The sequence below is a fragment of the Pinus tabuliformis genome, chromosome 7 (genome assembly GCF_031772625.1).
Source record: "Pinus tabuliformis cultivar Carrire ecotype Pingquan chromosome 7, CPIR1, whole genome shotgun sequence".
In the NCBI taxonomy this organism is placed as follows: Eukaryota; Viridiplantae; Streptophyta; class Pinopsida; order Pinales; family Pinaceae; genus Pinus; species Pinus tabuliformis.
The window spans coordinates 1,929,335,009-1,929,361,979 of record NC_142293.1 but is presented as its reverse complement, the minus strand read 5'-3'; the positions used below and the strand labels follow the sequence as shown (position 1 = coordinate 1,929,361,979).

General features: G+C 36.5%; 1 protein-coding gene across 1 annotated transcript; it reads right to left on the bottom strand.

Moving 5' to 3' along the window:
* Window positions 1-20,253: 20,253 nt before the first annotated feature.
* On the bottom strand, window positions 20,254-26,028 carry LOC149256218 (uncharacterized). The gene is made up of 9 exons (XM_089460691.1): window positions 25,067-26,028; window positions 23,701-24,589; window positions 23,244-23,326; window positions 23,065-23,073; window positions 22,864-22,952; window positions 22,101-22,174; window positions 21,931-21,981; window positions 21,734-21,810; window positions 20,254-21,580 (listed from the first exon to the last, which is right to left on the bottom strand). The coding sequence occupies exons 1-9, from the start codon at window positions 25,356-25,358 to the stop codon at window positions 20,676-20,678; spliced, it is 2,469 nt and encodes an 822-aa protein (XP_089316817.1). The 5' UTR covers window positions 25,359-26,028; the 3' UTR covers window positions 20,254-20,675.
* Window positions 26,029-26,971: the final 943 nt, after the last annotated feature.

Here is a 26,971-nt window from a genome sequence, read left to right as displayed (position 1 = left end):
CTGACAACGGTTGCTTGGTTGTCATGGAGGTTGATGATGAATTATCTGGTCAATTCAGAATGATGTTGTGTCTTTTCCACCTTCTCACAAAACTCAAACTAGCACATATGTTTGAAGCTTGTGAAAGTGATGGGAGATGCCATGAGCTCTCTAGTGTTGGTTGGCTCATATCTGATAATTTTTCCTCCTTTCTTATATTTCCTCCTCTGTTGTGTCTCTTCCTCACTCTGACTTTGGTGTTCTTCTTCTGCCATGATTTGTTGCTATCAAAACCCTAGCGAAATGGTAGAATGGACTGTGGGTTTGGGAAATGTGGAATGATGTGAGGAGAAATGATGAGGAGGAGATGGGGATGTGTGGAATGATGGAGGTGATAGGGGATAGTTATTAAGTGAGGGGGGAATTGTAATGAAAGCTAGGAAATGTGATTTGAGATGGTGGGAATGTATTACTAGGGTTTGATATTAAGAATAACAACAAACAACTTAAACCCTATGTAGGTGAATAATGGAGGGAAGGAGTGAGTAATTTTTCCACCAATCTAACTTTCTGAAGTAAATGATGATCAACTTGGAAACTTGGTGGTGATGGAGGGTTTCTAGGACATTTTGGCTCCTTCCAGGTGAACGCGCAACGACCCGGGCAAAGAAGCAGTGACCTCATCAAACGCTTAGCGACCTCTACAGGAGCGCAGCACCGTTGTAAATAACACTAGGATCTTTGGCAAAAGCGCAACAACCTCTAAAGGAGTGCAATGACCAGGATAAACACACAGCGACCCTGCTAAACGTGTCCTCTTGCTCTTTTTTTCCCAATTTCGCCTTAAAATCGCCAATTTTCTTTTGTTGAGTTTGAGAGTACTAGAGTGCAAATGAAGTTTCACGGGTTTCTTGAGGGGCTTTATACTTGAATTGAATTTAATTTATGAGTTGCACACCCTCTTTCTAATGTTTCTTGTCATTTTCAAATTTTCATATTAATGCTTTTTGAGTTTTTGACATTTTTTCTCTTAACAGGTGGATGATGCTTTGGCAATCCTGATTTGACTTTTGTTTGGGATTCGTTTGGCAATGGACTTGAGTATGTAGCTTGGGATTCGTTTGGCAATGGACTTGAGTATGTAGCTAAAAAGAAACTTATTACATATAATAGACATAAAATTACATAATGAAATAAGCATCTCTCTTTACAAATCATCTTCACATGATGAAGGGATGTTATTTGTTCACCCTTTACTTGCTGGTCTTATGCAATGGAATGGAACCTTGGCAACCCTAATGACCTAATGAAACCTTGAAAAACCCTAAAAGACCTAATGAGACCTTGAAGGACTGAATTTCAAGATGACATAATCACCTCATGATTGATACAAATAGCATGATAAAAATAACTCTATGCATGATGTACAGTCAACAAGATATGAAACTATCCTAGCAAGTAATCACATTTAGGGAAGAGTGATGGTTTTGGACTAGGACTACCATCAGTGACTAACTTTTTGCATGACCTAGTGGAATGATAAAAAATTAGAATGGGACCCTAATATGATATGAAAAGAGGATTATTGATGACTGATGGCAGTATGAAAATACTGACACTATCATCGGCCTTATTGGGGATGGTAGCTCCTTGGAGATGTCAAGAACACCATAGACCAAGTGCCTAACCATATGGGCCAATACGGTAAAAAAATAAGAACCAAATTGAACACTAAAAACTTCAATCCAAACCAACTAGAAACTGACTTGAAATTAACTGAAAAATGACTCAAGACTTATTTAATTGAAACAAGTACTTACAAAGATTATTAATGGCAATAGACCAGCTATATTTGAAGGCGTCAAATACTGATGACAACCACCTACCTACTGAAGAAATATGTACAATAATGTGAAGTGAGCCTTACGATGTAAGCAATCCAGCAGATGGCTACTTACTGAAATTCTGCTCTCACTTTCCCCAAGCAAGCAGAACGATGTACATGTAGGCAACTCACAATATCAACTGAAACCAAGGCTTATGCTAACAAACTAGAAAACATTCATCTTCTCCAATGCTTGCAAAATATTGCCGAAGCGATCTTGAAAATCCTGAAGCATTACCTTGTCTTGAGATCCAGCAGCAAAAATACAAGTACTCCCTTCATTCTGATCTAAAAGAGCAGTTGGTTGTTGATTGATAGGAAGGCATAGGGAAGTATAAGCTTCTTCTATCTGAGTGTTGGCTCTAAATTTCTTGAGCATGAGAAATTCTGACTCGATTTCTGGCACACTGTCTCTCTCAGGCTCATACTCCTCATATTCATAGTCTAAGTCATTCTTAAACAGAAAACATTCTTCAAGATTATCAAACATGATAGCCCTATTATCTTCATGAAAGAAAACAATATATGTTCGCTGATCTATAAATCTAATTTCATTACGGTCCTCATTTTTTCAAAAGTGGAAGAAGCTTCACTAACACCTTCTTGACTATGTGAACACTACAAACCTGCATTAGCTTGGGTTCTAACATGACTTTTCAAGAGTTGATCTATCTCATCTTTAGACAGAGGAGATAGTACTTTTTGTTTTCTTTTGCTAAACCAGTAATTGTCTTCTTTCCCTCCTAAATGTTTACAAGGATGTTGAATATCTTCATTAATTTCAAGCAAAGGAGTGTATAAATTTTCATCAGACTGCTGATTCATTTCATGTGATTCCTTTTGACTATCAAGATGCAAAATTCCTTCATCTTCAAGCAAAGAGGAAGCTATTGTATGCTGACTATGATCCTATGTATCAAAGTAACTGGCTTCTTCAGACTATTGTTGAAGGGAAAAATCAGAGAAGGCTTCAATGATTTCTTCATCATACATACATTCGATATCATCAATACATTCAAGATATGTAATGAAACCTTCACTATAATCACAACAGCTTTGTAAATAAAGATAAGACTTCACATAATGGTTGGAGAACACATTATGGAAATATTTTAGAGAACATAAGATTCCTTCTGGTAACCCTTCATACCATACCCTAGCTTTATCTTCAAGGGTACCCTTAAACAACTTCATGAGACAGTCCTTAGGAAACTCAACTCTTAGTCTACATACATGTACATGAAACCTTACTAAATGCAAAGTAGCATCATCTTCTTGTTCACTTTTAAAAATAGAAAGATTTGTAAACCAGCCAACATGAGGAATAGGATTTGGAAATCCAGGGATCTGAGATCGATCCATAGGAGCATACCTGGGATTTCTTCTTGCTGCAGAACTCATCTTGACAAAAATGAAGTCACCAAGAAGGTTTTCAAACTACTGGTTCTTGAAAAGTGGAGTCGCCATGAAGTGTTGATTTTATATATCTTTCAGTAAATGGAGTCACTAGGTGAATGGTACAGCCTTCCTATGTATCCAACTATTGTTCACAATCAATAATTAGATATAAATCATTGTCATTCTTTCCTAGGGAAGATAGAGCTTTCTCTCCCCGGCAATAGCGCCAGTATGTTATCACTCCTACAGATCTCCAAGGCTGAGAAAGAGTCCAGCTGAGGTAACCAAAGACCAATATTTTGACTTGGTAGCTTGCCCTACCATTCCGGAGAGGGCTCTCTCCAAATGATCACAGCCAGGAGTGCTGGATAGATTAGGGTTTTAGTCTAGGTGTAAAGTGCAGGGGGTTTGGTTGGGTAGTCACAAAGATTGGTGATTTAGGTTAGAGGGACTAGGTCAGTGCGAATGAGATATGATTGCAAACATTAAAAGGGGAAAGGTAGGTATGAATATTAACACTTAAAAGGTGATTTGATGAGATGGTTTAAGACTAATGAGGATTTAGGAAGAGCATAAGAGATGTATTCTTCCTAAATTGAGGAAAGATGGACAAAGTATGATAAATTACCCAAAACAGAGCATAAGCAAACATGTATTCTGCCTACCTACTTGAAAATTACCATATAACAGACATGGAATGGTTTATGAACTGATAAAACATTCATGCAAATGATTACAAAGAAGAAACAATGCTAAAAATTCATACCACATGTATCACAGAAAAATAGTTGCAACTCATCTATTGGAAATTGCCAAAATTTGATACAATAGTCTCTGATCACTAGTATAACATCTCAACTCAATCCAACATGTAAAATGACTAAGAAAATACATAATATAGGCCTGAAACCAACTCATCCTAGGCTCAGCGGTCGAATCCATGAGAGGAGGAGCAATTACAAGAAAGGATGAACTAATAGCTAGAGTATAGGGTGGTCAAAGTGACTCATCCCTCACTCCAGCACACTGATTCCTTACATGCCACATAGGCCATTTAACTGATGTATCTACCCTAGATAGAAGTAAAACCATCATAATTACATCATCTAGATCAATTACATAAGTAAAAAATGAATTCCCCATAGGTAAAAGTCAACTTGGAGTGAAACAGTGAAAATTGTGGAAGACTATCAAATGCACAGCGACCTGGTTAAACACGCAATGACCCTGGTCAAATGCATAGGGTCCTCTTCAAGCTAACTTTTGACTGCCTTCCCGATGTCCAAATCTAGCCCAGGATAGTGCATTGGAAATCTTATCCTGTCTAGTTTGCAAAACTACCCTTGGCTCTCAAAACTAGCTTGTTACCCCTCCAAAATTGCAATCTCCCAAGACTACTCAAACATACAACGACCAAGCCAGAAAAGAGGCAGAAAGGTGATTTTTTGGTAGATTTTGACCCCTTTGGCTGACCGTTTTTGCTCCAAATTCTTAGCAAAAGTACAAGGTGTGTCCTGATCATTATGAATCCAAAAATGCTGACCATTTTCTCATTGGATGCTCCAAACAAAAGCACAACGTCCTAGGTGTTGCACATTTGACCATGCTGACTGTGCCAAAATTTCTTCAAAAAACACAGCAAAACATATCTTGCCAAAATTGTTCAAAAATGGCCAAAATTGGTGGGCTGACAGCTGGCTATATGTTTGAGGCATGGAGTGATGCCTCGGCAAGGATATCCAACCTCTTTTTCTCCTCTTGCTTGGTCAAGGCCTCAATTTTTGCATGAGCTCTTTTGAGCTTGGTTGTTGCAATTTTGTCTGTCATAGTATAGTGCTTCGCCATCCTTCTTTGAATATCATTGTCCTTCTCGGCCTTGTCTGGGAGTTTCTCCAAATTATCATTTACTTTCTCAAGCCAATATTCTTGTTTTTCATTTACAAATTACTCATTCAAGGCAAGCTCATTGGCTAGTTCCGCCTTCCTTTTCCTTTCTTGCTCCAAATCTCTCTTTAGGCCTCCAGTCCTTGGCCTTCTTCTTCGCACTTGTTCATCAAGTTTCTCACCATACTTCCCATATGCCTCATCAAGTAAGGCCTTAGCCTTTTCAGCCTCTCTCTTTTCCTTTCTGAGCTGAATCTCCATGAGCTCATGTTTGACCTCAAATTGCCTATTTTCTTGCTTATAGTAGGAAATGATCCATTTCACCCTTTGCAAGTTGACTTCGAGCTCACCTATGAGTGAACTTTTCTCCTTGATGAAAATAGCTATCCTTTTACTGTCATAATTCTCATCTGAGTCAACTAACTGAAAATCATGCTCTATCTCATGGAGCTCTTCCTCCTGCTACTAGATCTCAACCTCTACAAATTTTTCTTTACCCTTATCTACCTGCTTTGTCGATGAAGAAGGCAAGGCCCTTCCAACAATCAATGGGGAAAACACTTTCCTATGCGCTCTCTGATAGGTATGTGCCAAGGTACCTAAGCCAACCCTTTTGGGTGTGCTGCTCTTACCATGCTCAATATGCTCTTGCCCAGTTCCTTCATCTCTACCAGGTGAATGAATAGGCTCATGAAATGGTGATGATGGAGGTGATGGTGTGGCTGACTCATAAGATGAAGATGAATGATGTATGGACTGAGTTGGAGGAATGGTGGTGGATGGATGAGAGGGTGAAGGTGCCACTTGGCCATGCTGAATAGGTGGGACTGTGAAAATCTCATTGGATATGAAAGTGTCCCATGCAATGTTAAGATGATCGAGGTGGTGTAGGACTACCATCTTGATGAGAGAATGGTGAAATATGCTATGAAATTGATGATCATGATCTTTCCTTCGGGCAATGTATGACATCTTGTCAATATCCGGGTAAAGATAGTAGGGCAGATTAAGGATTATGACTCTTGTAAAATGCATGAGTAACCGAATATGATAGGAATAGAGCCTAGAAAACTTGCCCTCACATGTGAAGTACTTCATGATGATTTTCATCATAGGAACATATCTGTATAGGAGGTAAGAGAAAGGAAAAATCCTCCTTCTTTCATTCTTGTGGTTGGGTTTAAGATATGGCTCATAGTAGCAATAATCCAAATATGCTTGTTTAAACCATTTTTCCCCAATATCTGGGATTCCAATAGCAACTAATATGATAGCAGAAGATATGGTAAGGGTGACATTGGCAAGGGTTGCTTGGTTTCCATGGAGGTTGATGATGAACTGTCTGGTCAATTTAGAATGATGTTGTGTCCTTTCCATCTTCTCACAAAACTCAAAACAGCCCATATGTTTGAAGCTTTTGACAGTGATGGGAGATGTCATGAGCTCTCTGGTGTTGGTTGGTTCATATCTGATAAATTTTCCTCCTTTCTTATATTTCCTCCTCTGTTGTGTTTCTTCCTCACTCTGACTTTGGTGTTCTTCTTCTGCCATGATTTGTTGCTATCAAAACCTTAGGGAAATGTTGGAATGGACTGTGGGTATGGGATATGTGGAATGATGTGAGGAGAAATGACGAGGAGGAGATGGGGATGTGTGGAATGAGGGAGGTGATGTGTGGAATAAGTGTCCTCTTCAAGCTGACTTTTGACCACCTTCCCGATGTTCAAATCTAGCCCAATATAGTGCATTGGAAATCGTATCCCGTCTAGTTTCCAAAACTGCCCTTGGTTTTCAAAATGGGATTTATTTACCCCCCCAAAATTTCAATCTCCCAAGACTACTCAAACACGCGGCGACCAGGCCAAAAAAGAGGCAGAAAGGTGATTTTTTGGTAGTTTTTGACCCTTTTGGCTAACCATTTTTATTCCAAATTCTTAGCAAAAGTACAGGGTGCGTGTCCTCATCATTATGAATCCAAAAAAGCTGATCATTTTCTCATTGGATGCTCCAAACAAAAGCACAGCATCCTAGGTTTTGCGTGTTTGACCATGCTGACTGTGCCAAAATTTCTTCAAAAACACAACAAAACATATCTTGCCAAAATTTGTGGGTTGAAAACTGGCTATATGTTTGAGGCATGGAGTGATGCCTTGGCAAGGATATCCAACCTCGTTTTCTCCTCTTGCTTGGTCAAGGCCTCAGTTTTTGCATGAGCTCTTTTGAGCTTGGCCCTTGCAGTTTTGTCTCTCATAGCATAGTGCTTCTCCATCCTCCTTTGAATATCATTATCCTTCTTAGCCTTGTCTAGGAGGTTCTCCAGATGATCATTTACCTTATCAAGCCAATATTCTCGGTTTTCATTTACCATCTTGGCAAATTTCTCATTCAAGGTGAGCTCATTGGCTACTTCTGCCTCCCTTTTCCTTTCTTGCTCCAATGCTCTCTTTAGGCCTCTAGTCCTTGGCCTTCTTCTTCACACATGTTCATCAAGTTGCTCACCATACTTCCCATATTCCTCATCAAGTAAGGCCTTAGCCTTTTCAGCCACTCTCTTTGCCTTTCTAACCTGAATCTCCATGAGCTCATGTTTGACCTCAAACTGCCTATTTTCCTGCTTATAGTGGGAAATGATCCATTTGGCCCTTTGCAAGTTGACCTCGAGCTCACCTATGAGTGCATTCTTCTCCTTGATGACAATAGTTGTGCTTTTACTATCATCATGCTCTATCTCATGGAGGTCTTCCTCCTGCTGTTGGATCTCGGCATCTACAACTTTTTCCTTACCCTTTTGTACCTGCTTTGTCGATGAAGAAGGCAAGGCCCCTCCAAAAATCAGTGGGGAAAACACTTGCCTATGCCCACTATGATAAGTATGTGCCGAGGTACCTAAACCAGCCCTTTTGGGCTTGCTGTTCTCACCATGCTCAATATGCTCTTGCCCAATGCCTTCGTCTCTGCCTCGTGAATGAATAGGCTCATGAAATGGTGATGATGGAGGTGACGGCGTGGCTGACTCATAAGATGAAGATGAATGATGTATGGACTGAGGTTGAGGAATGGAGGTGGATGGATGAGAGGATGAAGGTGCCCCTTGGCCATGCTGAATAGGTGGGACTGTGAAAATCTCATTGGATATGAAAGTGTCTCATGCAATGTTAAGCTAATCAAGGCGGTGTAGGACTACCATCTTGATGAGGGAATGGTGAAATATGCTATGAAATTGATGATCATGATCTTTCCTTCACGCAATTTATGACATCTTGTCAATATCCCAGTAAAGATAGTAGGGTAGATTGAGGATTCTGACTTTTGTAAAATGCATGAGTAATCGAATATGATAGGAATAGAGCCTAGAAAACCCGCCCTCACATGTGAAGTACTTCAAGATGATTTTCATCACATTTTGTATATTTCTAATCAATTAATTAGCCCATAAAAATTTTTTGCATATTGATGTTCAACCCTCTATTTTAGGTATTAACAAAATGTGCTTCAAAATTTCCTAATAAATTTACTAAAGATAAGCATACTATCTAAATATATGGCCATAAAAGAAGTGGTGAATCACAAAATGATATTTACAAACATGCCCATGAATATTGTCGGAGCATTAGTTAAGCTTAAATACGTTATCAACTACTCAAAAAGACTCTTACACTTGAAGATTGTCTTCCACACACTAGTTTGCTCAATTCACACCTAGCAACAACCTAACTCAAAGTCAATCTTACTGAAAACTTAGCACCCTTGAGTTGATTTAGAAGTACATAAATCTAACGAATTAGATACCAATTCTTCAATGTGATTTTTTTTAGAGATATGTACTCCATAGAAAATTTCCTTGTTCCATCCTTATGATGAACCAACACAATTGGGCTTTTGTAAGGTCATGCACTTGATCAAATGGTGAATGTGTGGTTTGATCACCTAATTCTCCAAAATAGGGCATATGTATACCATGTTGTTAGATAGAGGGGTGCTTAGTGTCAAATAAATTTCATGTGTTACCTATAGGAATAGGTGCCACTATAGGTGAGGTGAAGATATATCTTATTCTTCCACCATCTTTGCCATCTTCTACTCTATAGAGAGACTCCTGGCGAAGGCCTTGGAAGTCAAAGATCTTTCATTTTGTTGAATTTAGGCTTCTGTGATCCATATCAAGTTTTATGAGAAGATTTTTTGGCGTAAATCACATTGGGATGCTTTTTTCGATGCATTTCGAACCAACGAGTGTGATTCATCATCACGACAAGTTGAAGAACCAGATCCTAGCTACAAGTTAAATAGAAGAGCAAGTCATCCACCAACTGTATTAGATCAGGCAACGACTATATTTGACTAGGAAACGACTAACTGGACAGGACCAAGGGATAGGGTTAGGAAAAATAAAATTAGTTAATTAGTAAGTTAGTTACATATATTAAATTAATAGGAATTAATTAATTACCGAAAGGATTTTAATTAAATAATTAATTTAAGTTAGTTTCATAACTATTACCATATGTAAATGAAGTAATGTATTTAATTGATATGAGAAAGGGTTAGTATTAAATTTATATCACAAACTATATAACTAAATATTTAATATTATATTAAAGTTAACAAGTTGTGTAATTAAACAATTAATTATCAAATATGAAATAAAAGGGGCCAATATTATCTAATTAAATAGTTAATTGTGAGTTAGTTATGTTATAGTTAATATCATAACCTATTAATAAAAACTATTAAATTACATATAAGCTAATATTACATTTATGTAAAGGTATATAATTAAATAATTAGTATTATATTGAAGTTATATAATAAATATTTAGTTAAATAATTGTATATCTATTACCAAGTATGTATTTAATTAATATGAATCCAAAGGGCTAATATTATATAATTAAATACTATAACAAATTAATAGTCTGTATAACCTATTAATAAAAACTATTAAATTAAGTGTAAACTTAAACCATTAAGTCATAACTAAAACTATCTAATTAAATATAAAATTTATGTCAATAATAAATCTAAAGGAAAAATCTCCTAATTTGAGAGATTCCCTTTCTACAATGTTCTTGTCATGATCAAAGATAGTACAATAGTCAAGGCTACCTCTAGTTGCCTACAACATTAACTTCTGAAGTAAAAATACAAAATATGGAGCCTAAACTCATAAATAAAATGAGCATGACAATTCACATATATGGTTCTCCCAAAATAGCATCACAAACTTTAAGGAAACATCACATAATACATCATATTTGAAGGACTTGATGTGTAGTGCTGACAACATTACTCACTGGCATGAATGTCTATCCTTGACTTACTTAGCTGTTGGGACTCCAAAATGCCTTCAAAATGACATCCACTTTCACCTTTATCGCCACCATTTCACCCACATGTCACATCTCCATAACCATATAACCTTTCATTAGCCACCATTTTCATAAATATATGGGTTAGGATCCTTATTTACCAAAGTTATTTATTTTATGTGTTTAAGTTGAATTTATGATTAAAAACTAGGAAATTAACATGGTTTCATGTATCTATATATGTGGCTTGAGTTTCATGACATGTGTAGGTTATTTGGAAGCTTCCAAGGCACCTTTATGTGGCCTCCAATGCTCAAATTCGAATTCCCTTCAAAGGAGATTTAGATATTTGTCCTATTTGGATTGTAACTCTATGAGGTGTCTCATCATTTCCTATTTGGATTAGAACTCTATGAGACACCTAGGGGATATTGGTCTCATTATGAGCTATTTGGTTGTAACTATATGATATTTTAGTGGAACTTCATTAAATAGGGTAGCTTCTTATGTTTTTGTATAAATAGGAGAGCCTTTTCCTTTGAAAGGCATGTGTAAAGTTGGGGAAATGCTCATGTTTTGAATATAGAATTTGGATTTGGCACCATGCTCATGAGTGACGTTCACTTTGATTTGGTTATGCTTGTATATGGAGCTTCTTCACTTGCCATCCTCATACACCATTGTAATGGTCATCTAATGATTGTGAGATTTAATTGCTTTTATAGATTAAAGTTCATTTGCTTTCTTAGTATTAGCTTTAGCATAACTGTGTAATCTTTTCTTTCTAAAAACATTTCAATAGGGAAGATTCATGTATTTTCTAATTGGATCAAGTTGGAGGCAAGGGCTCATAGTTATTTAGTTTCCTTTCATGTTCTGTTATTTACTATCTTAAATCGAACCATCAATTCATTGTATAATTGAATTAAGGATCAGGCCAAGAAGGTGACTTCAAATTGGGTGATTGAATGTTCAACTTTTGCAATCATTGAGATTTACTTTTTCATGCCTTTATATTTTCTTTTAAAATACTCATTTAATTGCATTAACTGATATTCCTAAAGATCATTTCAAGAAATTGATTTAATCATATTTCAATATCGAATGGTTGAATATTGAATACATGCAATTACTGAGTTATTCTATGCACACTTTACTTTCTTTTCTAGGACATTAGAAGTTAATGTATAAATAGTTGCTTACACCTCATCTCAAGAAGGTAACACTTCATAATTGGATGTTGGAGTAACTAAGTATACATTATTTGTTTTTGATTTCATAGGTTAGATTGAATTTCATTTTTATTATTTGATTTCATAAATTAGATGAATTGGTTTTCGTTATTTTGTAGTTAGATTGATCTAAACTGAAAGACAATTTCTAGCACATACAGTGCACGCATGCTTCACAAGTTTACAAAACCCCCGGGTTGAAAAATTAAACGATAAGCAATTACTTTGCCCCAACATTAGCCAACCAATTATGGAGGGATGAGATTACAATTTCGTCAATAACTTCAACTTGTTACTGATGTCTGTTGATATTAGGTTCTTCTAGTTGGCACTATCAAAAATTAAATGTAGTAAAGGCCCCTTCACCCACTTTTTGAGTGGAAAAATTGTTCATCTTCCTTGAGCTCCTCTAGTCCCCCTCATTAGACCTAGATGACTGTAAGTTATAACACTTTCTCAATTATTTTAAACGCTCCATAGGAAAATCTATTTTTTTGTTAATTAGTGTTGGATCTCATTTGTAAAGCCTTAAAACTGATTACCAATAAGATATATTTCAGGTATGATGACCATACAATTCATCCATGGACAACTCAAAGATGATAACTCAAGTCAAAATAATATGTCATAAATTGATGGAGTCATGATCGAGGTCATTAACATGGGAGAATAGGCAACAATTTAAGTGAGGAACATGTGCCCTCAATAACATAACTGGGCCCATATCAAAACACTGAATGTTATTCATTCATGTAGGATTGATGAAGTGTTTAGATCACCTTGATTTATAAACACATATAATGCATTGTATAAAAATGTATGTTTATATCCAAGGGGTAGAGTCAATCGATTATCACAATTTTTGTTGGGGAATTAGCTAGTTTTGTGAAAGCAAGCACTTGTTCAAATCCCAACAGGTTAAGCACATGAATTTACAAAGGATGTCACCCATAAATGTGGGGACACATACTTGAGATAGACTAGTTGATTAGGCTCGTCAATGAGTAAATTATATGGACTTTAATGCTAGTCTCCAACTTATTAAAATCAACTTTTTTCACATTTCTTTACATGTTTTGTTATTTTTTGCTTAATGAGAAGTGTAAAGAAGAGATGTCATGTCTTGTGGTCCAATGTGCATTGATTGCAAGTTTTGGAGCAAATTTTGGCTAATTAAAGTGCGAGAATGCGAAGTAGACAAGCAAGAGGGATTTTAGGAGATTGGAGCTCCCTCCTTAACTCCTCACTCACTCAAAGATTCCTCCACCAGACCTCATAAACTCGGAGTTACAAGCATTTGAGCCATTAAGGTCATTGGCAGCCAAGCGAGTGATAGTTGAAGACCAGTTGATCTCAAGTTGCGAGCCAAGCCTCCCTAAATTTAAGGAAGTTGTTGGCAGCTTCAGTTGTATAAATAAGAAGGCCTAGAGCCTCATTAGGATTCAACCTTTCTTTGTGGTAGCCAAGAGGCATTTTCCAGCTTAGACATTGTGATTGATGACTGTTATGTATTTTTGATATTTTAATGAAAATGAGAAGCATTCCCTTGATCCAGTACTGAGTTGACTCAGAGGGATGAAGCTCTTGGGTTTGGGCCCAACCCTAGTAGCAAATATTCCTCTTTTTGTACATGTATGCTTAGATTACATTCCTAGTTAGCTGTTGAAGTGATTTTGGTTTTGTTAATCTGCAAGTATTTGGATGATTAATTAGTTTGCTTCCATTTGTGGATAGTTAGATCAGTGGTATCTTAGTAACAGTAGACACTCCAGAAAATCTTGTGATAGTGGCTTTCACCTCATCTTCCTTATAGGATCATGACTTGAGGGTTCCCTTCACACAGCCCAAAAATAGATTTCTTGTTTGATTACTGCATAATCTAGGGTTTCTTGATGAATAGATCATTGTCTTTGAGTTTCTTAGGATTATTTGCAATTGTCATTTTTCTCTCTTAAGTTTTGCTATGGTTTCAAAGCACTTCCATTCATGAACTTAGCCATTAGCTAATAATAACTATGTTTTCCTCCATTCAATAAATCTTTTCCATGTATAGATGAATTTGTGCATAAATGAAGACAAGAGTGTATGTTGTTGTAGGAGCTTCTAATTTGCGGTAAAACTTCATCTCATTCGCCTCATCCAAGTCCTATCCACCCATGTTGTGAAAGTCCATTAAACCCTAAATCTGAATTCTTGTTTTTTAAGCAAAATTTCCATTTCCATTGAGAAAATCCAACCATCTTGAAGCATCTCATTGAGCCTTGGATAGTGTTCACCTACTCCATGCCTTATTCCTCCATCATACACCTTTCCCACACTCCATTCCACCTTTCCTAGCATCTCCTAAGCTTTTGGCTTGTTTCTTGTAGTAAAATAGGGCATCGTGTAGTAGAACTAGGACACTGTGTAGTAGTACTACAGGAAACCTTGTAGCACCCTGTTTTAAGCCCTAATTTAGCCAAAGTTGTCATCTGAGCTTAGATTAGGCCTCCACTTGACTTCCATACCCTTGGGACTAATCCATACCTTTTCCTCCATAATTGTCTCCCCTCCCAAAGAACAATTGAAAATTAGCATTTGCATTCATAAAAAAAAAAACAAAAACAAAAAAAAGGTTTTTTTCTACAATTCCTAAATTAACGCATGCATGCAGTGGTCATAATACTTCTTAGATCAGATTCCATGCTCAGTTAGTCTAGATCACCACATGTTATAAACAAGGTTAAACTAGGTTTCTTTTGCAAGCAAAATGGGTAAATATGTAGCTAGATGATTTCATGTTACTTTATACCATCTTCCAATTCAGTGTTTCATTCCTTAAAGTAGGCAAAATTCCTTTTCTTTCATTAAGGATAATTCTCCCTTCTCCATTTGGTAGTCACATTCCTTCTAAGTCCATAGAAGACTCGTTTGAAAAACTCTAGTGGTTTATCGCCCGAGTTGAAAAGTGACAAGAGTAGACCATTGCATCTACTATGTATACAACACTATCACCTCCAAGTTTGTAGGAACCCTGGCTTGATGAAGTAAAGTTGGTAGCCCCGAGAGTTGCACCATTCTTACTGCAATATTGGCGTTCATCACTAGTCTACATCGACATCTTCAATATGGATGACACCCGCAAATGTGGGGAAGCATGTGACAACATTGCCATAAATGCATGTTTGTAGAACTTTGAAGTAACATGTTTCTTACTTGAGACTTTGTAAAGCTTTAAAGTTTCACCAATATTAAAGTTTCTTAGTTGTACACCTAAGCTCTATATTTTACTACTCCTACACTTAACATCAACATATCTTCCTTGCTTATGCTTTCTTAATATTTATAAGATTTCATTCCTGAAAGAAGTTTTTTATTTTTTGTAATCATCATTAACATTTTGATTGTATTATTTATTTATTTCAAATTATTTTCATATAATTTGAAGTTTATTTATTTTGATTTAAATTTAATTAAGTATTGGGGGTTTCCGTAGTGCATTATATTAGATAACATTTTTTAGGGTTCAACTGCGTTAAGTAAGTCATTCATCTATGACCATTTCCATGAGAGGTAGTCGTAACTCACTAATTTCTCATGATTTTTGAATATTCCACTTAGCACTCATTGCATCAGGTTATGCTCACATGGGTGAATACTTGACACCTAACCTCTTCACCCGTGTGAGCATCACCCGATGCAATGAGTGCTAAGTGGACTATTCAAAAATCATGAGAAATTAGTCACTTACGACTACCTCTCATGGAAATGGTCATAGATAAATGACTTACTTAACAACACAACAACGAAGTTGAATCCCAAAAAATATTATCTAATAAATTTAATTTATGTTTTTGGAAAAAATAAAATTAAAAATAATTTTAAAAAATAAGATTAAAAAATCTTTATTTAATCGTATTAAGAGGAAAGAGATATATCTACCATTTATAATTTAGACCTAAATAAACTATAAAGGTGAATCTATTAAAACTAAAATTAATTTTTTTATTAAAATAATAGTTAAAAATCAAAGTTGTTAATAATTATAAAAATATGTAATAAAATATTATAATATTAATTTTTTATATAATTAAAAGAAACAAATTTATTTTTTTTTGTGTGTGCTTACTTGATAGTTAACTACTAGTACACTTACTTGACACCTAACTATTAGTAGTCTTTCAATTTGTACGGATTTCACATTACTTGGATCACTAATTAAAATGTCTCTGGGTCTCTTTTTCAAATATTAATTAAGTATAATATAAAATAAAATATATATATATTTTAATTTATAGATTAAACATAAATAAATAAAAATTGATTATAAAAAATATTAATAGGCATCAAAACATTTACATGGAATTATTAAAAAATAAAAATAATAATAATAATAACGAAATTATAATTTTATTTTAGATTATTACTATTAATTATAAAAAGAATTAATATATTATTAAAAATATATACATGTAATAATATTTCTAACCATGGAGATTTATCCCACTAAGATTCTTAACTTGTAAATTGGCTTTGATACAATATTATTGGCCAATGCCATGGCTTCCTAATACCACATGCCCAAAAAACCATAAGTCATGTTAATATGATATTTCTTTTAATTAATCAAAAGTGCATAAAGGGTATAATAATTTTTTAGATAAATCTTAACCTTTGATTAGTGAATATTCTAGAATATTCGGCTGAAGTTAAATCTACCATGTAGCTAATAAGTAGCAAAGCCTATGAAATTTATTAACCTATAAATAGACTTTATAAGAGTACCATGGCTTATTAATATCACAGTCAAAAGATCATAATTCATTTCATATGGAGCTTGTTTATTTGACATTTTTTTAATTAATTTATTTAATTAAAATGAAATAAAGAGAATAATTACTTTTGAGATCAATCTTAATCTTTGGTATATGACTATTACTAAACATATTCTAGAATATTGTATGGAGGTTAAATTCCTACCATCTACTTTGATTAATAAATTAAAGTTTCAAAGTAAAGGCATTGAAATTTTTGGAAGCCTTATTCCAAAATAAACACACCTAAAGGCATTGAAATTTTTGGAAGCCTTATTCCAAAATAAACACACCTAACTAAAATTCAAGTAGAAATTTGTGCTAGAGCTTCAAAACAATAAGAATTTGCAATGCCATGATAAAAATGGAAGTAAGAAATAGTTTGGAAACTCTTAAATTTCATCCACTAAGATTTATATATGAATAAAAATTCTAAAAAACATTTTTGAAATTTCCTATATTTAATTTTTCTTTGTAAATTTAACAATAATAAACCTACAATATGCTCATATTCAAAAATAACAATTTAATAGGAAATTGAACAGATAACTTAACCTACTGGAGTGTCTCAAATCACTATAAACCATGAACCTGACTATTAATAATTTTAGTAAAATAGTTCAGTTATCTCCATGACCATGTTTTCTTGGCTATATTTGATTTTATCTCTTTAATTTCATTCTATCGAGATTTTCTGCCATGGATGTTCATGGTAAAAAGAATAATCTCCCCGTCTACATTATGACACTACAGGAATTCGAGTAATTCGGTTTCTTGGTTGATAATGGATGGTCTGTATAGTTTAGGGTTTGAAGATTAATAGTAAATTTTCACTTTTTATATGAATTATAAGACATTATCATAGTTGCAGGGTTTTGCTAATTCTGAGACGTTAGTGTGACCTAAGTCAGTCGAGCCAGGTCATTAAAATCAAAATTTCGAACTCATGAATGATGATTTTTTTCGAATTGAAAGTTTATTATTACACTTCTTAAATCATGTCCGCCAGAGTGGTGCAGGAGTGCAGCAGAAGCGGCGATTTCCGTGACATACCTAGTGTGAGAATCTTGGGAAGCGAGAGAATCACTGGTGCGTCGCCACGGTTCCCAATAACAGAAAGCATGCAAAGGGAAGCAATCTAAGGGGAAAAGACATATCATATGAATGCATACACACTCCCTGGTGGCAAATATCTTGTCTGCTTCCAACCTTGAAAGCTTATTCCCTTGAATGATTCAAAGCCTGGAAAGGGAATGTCCATGAATTATGCATATTCATACGTGGAAGGAGCCGCTGCAGCAACTTGGAGCGCAACTTTCAAGGCAAAAAAATAAAGAGAATTCAGAGACAGCAGAAGGACGTGTGGCAGGCAGCATGAGGGTCTGTGGAAGACAAAGAATTAACGCCGTTGAGGAGGTTTTGCGACCATGTGACCGTCACGTCAGTAGAGTTCCCTAAACGGGTCAGTGCTGCTTTGCCTGCCAAAAGCGAGAATGGCAGCGGGCCGGTTGGCAGTAATGTGTCTGGGCCGTCCTCTCTTGACTTTTTCTGCCCCTGCATGGGCCTGTTGTTCTGCTGCTTATATACTCCATATGACCGCAGGTGAATTTTACGTCCCACTTGCCTCAGGCTTCCATAGAAAGAATCTGTCAAACAGTCATGAACGAATCTAACATTTGGCACAGTTCCCAATGGGTTTGAGAGACTAGATTTGCCTTGGCCAGTAGCTACACCTAAGCCTCACAGCTCCATACTTATAAAGTACAAAGGATCTGAGCAACACCATTATGTATACTAGTAAGTACCATCTGTACGTGGGTATGCAGCCATTGTCCACAACACCTCTCGACATCCAACACCCATACCTACACCTGCCCCTTGCCTGCTATTTTCCTGCTGGCCACTGATTCTCCAGCAATGGAGACCATTATAGCTTTTTCACTCCCTCACAAACAAACAAGACTCCAAGACCCTGGACAAAGTGCAAATATTGGCTTTTATAATGACTTAATTGTCTCGGCTTGTTTTAAAAAATTCGGTTGCAGTGTATCTAGGAATAAAGAGATCCTTGACTACGGAATTCCTCCAATGAAAAAGAAAAAGAAAATCTATTTTAAATGAAATTGAAAATTTTGTTACTCATTTTCCAAATTGTATACAAACTTCAAAGTTTCTTAATCGATCCAAGGAATTTCCAATGACTAGGTTTATTTAACAGGTTATCTAGCCATTCATAAGCAAGGTAATATATGCTCATCTCTGAATAATATACTTATTTCAATCTAACTGTGATATATATTACCCCAGTGTTTATGACTAAATAGGACTTAGAAATATTGATTGCCATCTCCAATGACCAAAACAAAAGATAGATTTTCAAGATTTTTTCTCAAATTCAAAAGAAATGAGAAGTCTCTAAATCGATTTTTAAGTATTTTATTTAAATTAAAAAGAAATGAGATATCTCTAAATCGATTTTTAAGTTTTTTATTTAAATTAAAAAGAAATGAGAGGTCTCTTCCTTTTGGTTTTCATAAAACACCCAGCTTTTCTCCATTCTCTCTACCGATTAAAATCTTCATCTTCATGCAAAAAGTGTACGTGGTTGGCTTTAATAAAAACTTTTGCTGCATTAAATGGATGCCCTTCCAGATCTGATTTCACTAGTTAATTTTCAATATTGTTTTGCTGAATTGGCTTTTAATAGTGCAACGGTACGAAACTACAGTTTCTACCTTTTTAAAGTCGATATTTTAATATTGACCTTTGAACCTTTAGAATTATTTAATTTTCAACCTTAGAGCAAGTGGGCTTCCATGAATCTAGTTGGGTTTTTATTATGCGAAAAATATAAATCGGAATTTTAATGCATTTTCATTTTTTCACATTTAACTTTTGATTTTACTAGTAAACACTGATTTTCGATCAGCTCATATCATAGAAATTAATATTCCTTGAATTTTTTTATATTAAATACTCGATTTTAGATCAGCCACATTATAAATTTATAACAAGAACAAAATTTGATTTCCTATATTAATGAATGAAATTGCTGCTTTTAATTTGCACGAAATTACAAGGTTTCTAATCGAAGGTTTTTATGCAAAATATTAATGAGATTTAACTTTAAATAAGATCTTTTCATTTTATTGATAAAAAACTGGTTTCAGATCAACCATATCATCCCAGTATTAACAAACAACTGACTTCCGATCAACCATAGCATAGAAATTACAATTATTTGATTCCTAATGTTAAATAGTGAAGTTTGGTTTTTAATACTCAAACTGTGTCATAGTACAAAATCACTTCAACCCATTTTGAAAATTGGGTGGGATTTAACTTTTAATAAATATTTTGTTTAAGGTGGCTGCTATCCAGTATCTGATTTTGGTAGTAAATATTATTATTTCTCATCAACTATATTAAGACAAGTTATAAATCTATGATTTTTCCCTCCAAACGTGCTCTATTTTAAAAAATTTCACTGTTCAGACGTATTGTGTACAACTTTTTTGAATTAGAATTCGATGAATTTTGCCTCCATACGTGGTTCTATTTTAATTTTTTTCCCCACACACTGTTCAGATGTACTGTGTACAAATATTTTATATTACTCCGAATTATTTTGCAAAGGTTGCCAGAAGATCAAAATATAAAGTATTCATTTGATAATTCAAGTGAAGTGGGGCTTTTAGCAGTAAAACTGTATTTAAACAACAGTGCTTGTTACTGCAATAGAGCATTGACACAATAAGAAGATAAAGGTCGGATTTCCTGTAAAACAAGTAAAACACTTTTCTATATCATTTGAGATCACAGTATACAAAAGGTTTTCAATATTTTCTTTTGCCTCAAACTTCTGGAATATGCAATCAATCAAATCGCGAAGCTTTCGAGAGATACTAACCCCATAATCGAGAACCCCAGGATCTGATTATTGGAAGTTTCCGACTTGAATAACATAGTGGCTGGAGACCATCTAGGTTTTCCAGTAACCCTGAAATTGGTAAATCTCAGAACACTGACAAAATTCAACGAGCTGCAAATATCGATCCAGCTCGCTGTTGTTACTCTGCGATATTCAAAATGAGATGAATGCAAAATTGATTTTTTCAGGTTATACACATCACTCAGGTGCATCAATCTCCACAGAGATAATTACTTCCGCTAGTATTTTACAGCCAAATCACATTCATTCATTCCATAATGCAAACATGGGCAAATGCCCCACAGAGAGATTGGGCCTTGATTGTAGTGGTGGTACTGTATTTGGTGGAATCATCCATGGACTGAGAGTGGTACTGCCATTCTCATATTTCACGAGCTTCGAAGCTTGCTGCGGGGATGAGAAGAACAAGGCTTGGGGGAATTCTCCTGCTGGCATCATATTGTCATAGACCGGGATTTTGCGATGGTGGCCCTCTTCATTCTCGCTAGCAGAATTTACAGGGCTCTCCACAGGGCCTGTATTAGATGCATTGCTCATTGTGAGAAGAGAATTGTTACCACCAGAGATATCAGTGAGCAAACGACTAGTTTCCTCGTTATTGGACTGATCAGAATCTGCTGCTGTAGATGAATCCAACCCAATCAAATCATGGAGAACTGCAGAATGAGAATGGGGTCCCAACTGAAGTGATTCAATAAACGATTGGTCTGGCTTTCGATCCTCGTTCTCTACCACCCAATTATTGAACACCTTGTGTTGGTCTTGCTCGGAATTGGAATCCATAAGCTGCCAATCTTGAGCAATTTTATCACTCATAGACCCAACAACATTATTATTATGATGACTATCGTTACTAGTGCTATTGTTCCCATCCTTGGCGTTGTCATTGTGAGACCTGGACTGAGAATTATGAGCTGCTTCGATCTGGAGAGGGGCTGCTGCTTCGATCTGAAGTGGGCTGTCCCCACTGGGCTCGCTGGATTGTTCAATTTCTTTGTTGCGCTTGGCTAAATCTCCAGCAATCAATGTGCTACTAGAACATATCCGTTGTACATCATATTTGCTGATATCAAAATTTGTCACTGCACTAATTCCTCGGAATTTGATGGCTGCAATATCATAGGCCTCTGCAGCCTCCTCCTGGGTACCTGATTCAAATTCAACACCAACTATTAAATAAACCAACCATCTCATATACAATCCTCATACCCAAAAACATAACTAAAGCCCTACATACATCATATATATTTCTCAGAGACCTTAATGCCATGAATGACATTTGCTTTATCACATCGACTTACTGAATGTCCCAAGGTATAGATCCTTGTTGCCCGCTACCCTCCCAATGCGTGCTTGCCACCTCCCATGCTGATGATGCCTGCTCCACTTGAACCACATCAAAATCAGTCTAGTCCACATTACATTTCATCAAGCATATTGAAGCCCCTTGATCTCTAGTTTTAATAAAGTTTAACAGCAATTACCCCATTACACATACCTTGTAACACCACGGTACACAGAAGCCCCTCGAGAGAAACCACTGCTTTTCCTGCATATGATAGCCATGATCATTTTTTAACCTTCAATTTTTTTTCTAAGTTGGTCCAATAGACATTAACCAGTTCTAAAAGCCCAAAAAAATGCCTGAACAATGCAAGTTCCTCTTACCTCCTTAAATTTGCCACATACTCTTGCCTGGTCATGTTTTTCATTTCCTCAATTTCTTTCTCATATGTTTCCAGCTACAAAACATAAAACATAAGGTCAGATTATTTCAGGTTAAGACCATTTATATTTTTTCTTGTGAATGAGAAGGTTATCTGTGATACAACATTGTCCCATATAAAAACAACTAATACAAACACACTCACTTGAACATAAAGTAGCTTATACACCTAGTTGGTTTAGAGACAAAGACAAATAAACCAACCCATTCGATATAATTTAGAACACTAAAAAATACTGCATTTCAACGTAAGACATCTTTAAGATCTTTACATGTATAACATCTACTTAATTTTTTCATATAATCCCATGTATCATATATTCTTTCATCGCGAATTTTATGACGTTATGTCTTTATATCTGATGATGATGTTGAAGTTCATACTCCCATATGTCATGCATTTCATTCTATTCAATGATCAGGAATTTTATGTAATAGCTAAGTTATGTTTTGAAGATCTCGAAATTTTGGAATGTTGTTGATCACTACATAACCAAGGCTTATTTTATGTTATGACGTTAAGTTTTGACGATGTTGAAATTTGGGAATGCTATTGATCACTTCATAACCAAGGCTTACGACTCCAAGCTGACAAGCTTGCTTGACGACATCCTGATATTTATGTATGCCAGTAGTTTCATGGTTAAAATACCTAAAATCTGCATTAAATTTACAGACAAATTCAACATGGCATGCTGACTATACCGGAAAGTTGATGTGTGTTGATGGTCCCCAATACTTAAGAGCTGCCAAATCATATGCCCTTGCTGCTTTTTCTTCTTTGTCATAACCTCCTGAAGTCCAGAGACAAATAAATTGCTCCAATTAATTTATAATCCAAGCAGAACCCAAAACCAACTTCGTTTTCCTGTTGAATAAATAGATTTTCATAAGCAGGAAACATACCCAAATAAACTGCAGGCCGAAAGTAAGCGCGCCACCATTCATAATGAAGCAGAAACACCACAGACAAGAGACGAATTATACAGTAGAATCGCAACGACAACAAATGTTCTATAGATGGAATTATTCTCTGTAGCAGAATATCTGAAGCACATAGAACTAAAGATAACATATAAAAATACCTTGTCTCCCTTTGCGAGTTTGCCCTTCCTTTCTGCAACTGTTGTCCCACAAGTGCGCTTCATAACGTCCCGTCCAGCGATGCCTGCATATCAGCAAGTGCTTCATCAAAATTCCATTCAATTGTAACCAATCTATCATTGTATTTGAAAGAGGCATAGCTTTTGGGTAGCTGCTTCATTGGCATAGGCATGGTTGAGGTTTTTAGGTTACAAAAAATCTGTGGGTATTAGTAAACAGGCAAACCATTGTTTAGGTTTTCAGTTGCTTATAAATCAGCTATAAATATTAGTAAACTTTCAAACTATTAGTAAACTTTCAAACCATTATCATTACTACCAATACTCCACCACCCGTCTTCCACCAGTCTCACCAACCCTTAACCAATGTTGGAAAACATTTTAGAGCTTTAAAAGCAATTTGAAGAATAACATCGAACAGCAGCTACGATAAACCTACCTAGTCACACCGCGGTACTGAGAAGTCCGTTGGCCGAAAGTGTCAATTGACTTGCGAGGAACGGGTTCCCTGGTGCCCGCTTTTCCTGCGCCTCTCTTTTTGGTTTCAACCGGAGTACACTGATCGATGATGGTTGGCTGAGAAATAATAGCCGAGCTGTTCTGAGACCCCGGGCTCATTGAAAGTGTAAGAGACTGAAAATCCCCCAATCCACCACCCAGGTTCGATTTCCCCGGACTGCCAGACCCCGAAGGAACAACCTTATGATGATCCGCATTAGATGGGTTCTGTCTCAACCACGTCTTGAGTGCCGATAAGCCCACCATTCCCGACCCCGGCGGAAGCTGAAGGCTACAATCCGCAAACATAGTATCATTAGAATTTGGGTCAAGCTGAACCTGAAAAGGCATCTGTTGGGACTCTTGGACAAACTCGCAAAGATCATGGTGCTCCTGCTGCATCTGCAGAGACCTCGGTTGGGCTTCATAAGATTGAGAATCGATCCAAGGGCTAGGGACCTCCCTCTGCCTGCATTGCATGAATGGCAGGTTCACATTTATTTTCTCGTTATTGTGCTCTCTATGGAATCCAGCCCCGGCATAGTACATACCATCGAGACCTGCCTGTGAGTGGGCTTCATGGTTGGTGGTGTACTGGTTCCCTAAAGATGCACCGCCCAGAAAGTCTTCCAGCTTGGGCCCCTCTCGCTCAGAACCATTCTGAGGCGCCATATTGGTATCATATTGAGAACTGCGGGGCATATGATGGTCGGTACCGTTATTTCGAGAAAACCTAGGCAATTCCCTATTCAGTAGCTGTTGTGAGGACTGAAGTCCTGAACCATCGCCTTGCAAAGTTCTCGGAGCTTCAAGATGTTTTAGGTGCCAATCTAGAGAAATAGCAAGCCAAAGTACTGTCAATTTCAATGGAGAGAAAAACATCAACACATCAAAAAATTGGCAAGAGATTTGAGATTTTACAGTCAAAGTTGCAATTTAAAGAGTTATCAAATTAGAAATATGGATGCCAAGATTTTAGAGTGATGGATGCAATTTTAGAACATCACAAGCTGAGTGTAAACTTTGGGTAAGTGTAGGATTGGAAGCTATAGGATGTTTATCAGAATAACATCTGAATAAGGTGAGGAAGAATTGAACTAATGACTTGCCATATAGAAGTGACAAGCCCACAGGATTACCATCTATCCCCTACACCATGGACACAAGCTAAGTGCAACTTATTGTTAGTCTAAATATACCATGTGCATAACAAATTTCAGTATTGCTAAGAAGAGCAACGAGTATATTAATCTACTCCACTGACGAGCAAAATTCACTGAATATATAGATATTGAAAGCGAACTTACTAGCACTTTGTGAACGACCCAAGGCCTCCATTATACATAATGAACCGTCTGACCTCAAGGGTAGCTCGGACATCTGAGATGAGAAATGCCCATTTGCAGTATTGATTCCATAACACTCGGCTGAAGTCTGATAACCCATGGTGGATTGAGGCACTTCGTTATTATTATTCACAGAATAGCAAGTTGCGTTTGAGGATGCCTGCGCATGTGCCTGTGCCTGTGTAGTGTTTCCTACATCAATCGCTAGATGAGGAGACAACGAGAATGCAAGCCAATTATTCATGTGTTTCATTCCTAACAAATCGGATGTTCGAAACTCTTGCCGATGAGGGCTTCTGCTGCTTTTCAAAACTAGATTTTGGCCAGCACCGACACTTGAGATTGTTGTTGTTGGATATATTATTCTGAAATCGATGGCCCGGAAAAAGGAGCAGGTCCAATATGTGGGTGACTGACTGAGATCCCAAAACACACAAATTCGATACTAGTCCCTCGGGCTTCGAACTTCACAGCTTTCTAATCATTGGCGACAAAAACACATAGATATGGATGACTCAAAACCATGGAACAATGAGAAGAATCTCCCAAATAGGAAGGAAAAGGAAAATTATTCAAGCAGATGAAACTCGTGCGCAGAAGCTCTAAACCCAACACCAAGAACAAGAAAACCCATGATCCACGAAAAAACAAATGCCGAGGAGATTCGAACCCGCAACCCAATCGATGCGAATTGAACACACCAGATGATGATATCCCACTGATTGCAATATGTGTTATCGCCTTATCCCTTCATCTTCTGCAAAAAAACACTAAACTGTTCTTTCCTTGCTCAATAAATTATGGCAGCAGCAGCATCAGCAGCAACAAGATGTGAAGCTGCTTGGGTCTTCTTCTATCTATCTCCTACCGGAATTATTGGGATTGATGTTCCATGTGAATTTATTTATAGAAGTGTAAAAAGGAGATGGACCAGGCGCACCCATTACGGTGGACAAGACCATTTAACGCCACATCACTGAGGACAAGACAGGACGTCTCAGTCCTTGCCCTTCTATCAATCAATTTTTTAATCCCTCCACCACTCCACCGTTCATTAACCTTCAATCATCTCCACTAACGCCGCTAGTCCATTCAACGACCCTCTCCCTTATGAGTGTAACCCAATTAGGGATGGAATAAGATTGTTTATTAATTGGTGATTTGTTCGTCAAAAACAGTTAAAAAAATTACTAGAATAATTAAGATCTGAAAATGTATAAGAGAAATATGAAAATATTGTGAAAAGTGTCAAATTTAAGTAACTAGTCTATTTTCAAATTCCAACCCTAACCCCTGAGCGATGTTGATGTTGTCTTTTGCAAGGTGCAAGCCAAATAACGCCGTGCCCTAGTGTGCGTCCACAGCGGATAATGTATAAGATGAGGGAGGGTACACTACATTATCCGAAGATATAGAAGATAGGGCAGAGGTAGAGGAGATCTTGTGAATAAAAAAAACTATAGTACAATTACACACCCTGAGCGATGATATATGGCTGCGCCTCGTAAGTGAAACCCAAACCCACCCATCTTATCTCATCTAGTCATCTAATTTCAAAGGGCAGTCAGTACTTGTTTGTTGTTGGTGTGTAGTTAGACTGCATAATATGCTACCAGCTATGCTATATATATTTTTATGCTGTGACCGACCTAGCTCAGCTGCCTGCACGGTGAACCTGACTACCCTACCCTAGACTCTTTCGTAGTTACTTTGACCACTCAGTGAGATTTTTTTTCAGGCCATCGACGGCCACCACTCATGCACGCGTACCGCCTGCCTCTCACCCGGGCATACGTTTCGGTACACTGAATAAAGGCCACGGCTGTCAGATCATTTTAAAAAATCAAATATATGTATCTAGGTTCA

What these genes read in the sequence shown, in the direction of transcription:
- LOC149256218 (XM_089460691.1), bottom strand. Translation starts at nt 25,358, where the DNA reads ATGAAACACATGAATAATTGGCTTGCATTCTCGTTGTCTCCTCATCTA. An exon ending in GGGTCGTTCACAAAGTGCTA is followed by an intron (nt 24,590 to 25,066) that starts GTAAGTTCGCTT and finishes CTATTTCTCTAG; the next exon opens with ATTGGCACCTAAAACATCTT. An exon ending in CAACACACATCAACTTTCCG is followed by an intron (nt 22,175 to 22,863) that starts GTATAGTCAGCA and finishes TATGTTTTGTAG; the next exon opens with CTGGAAACATATGAGAAAGA.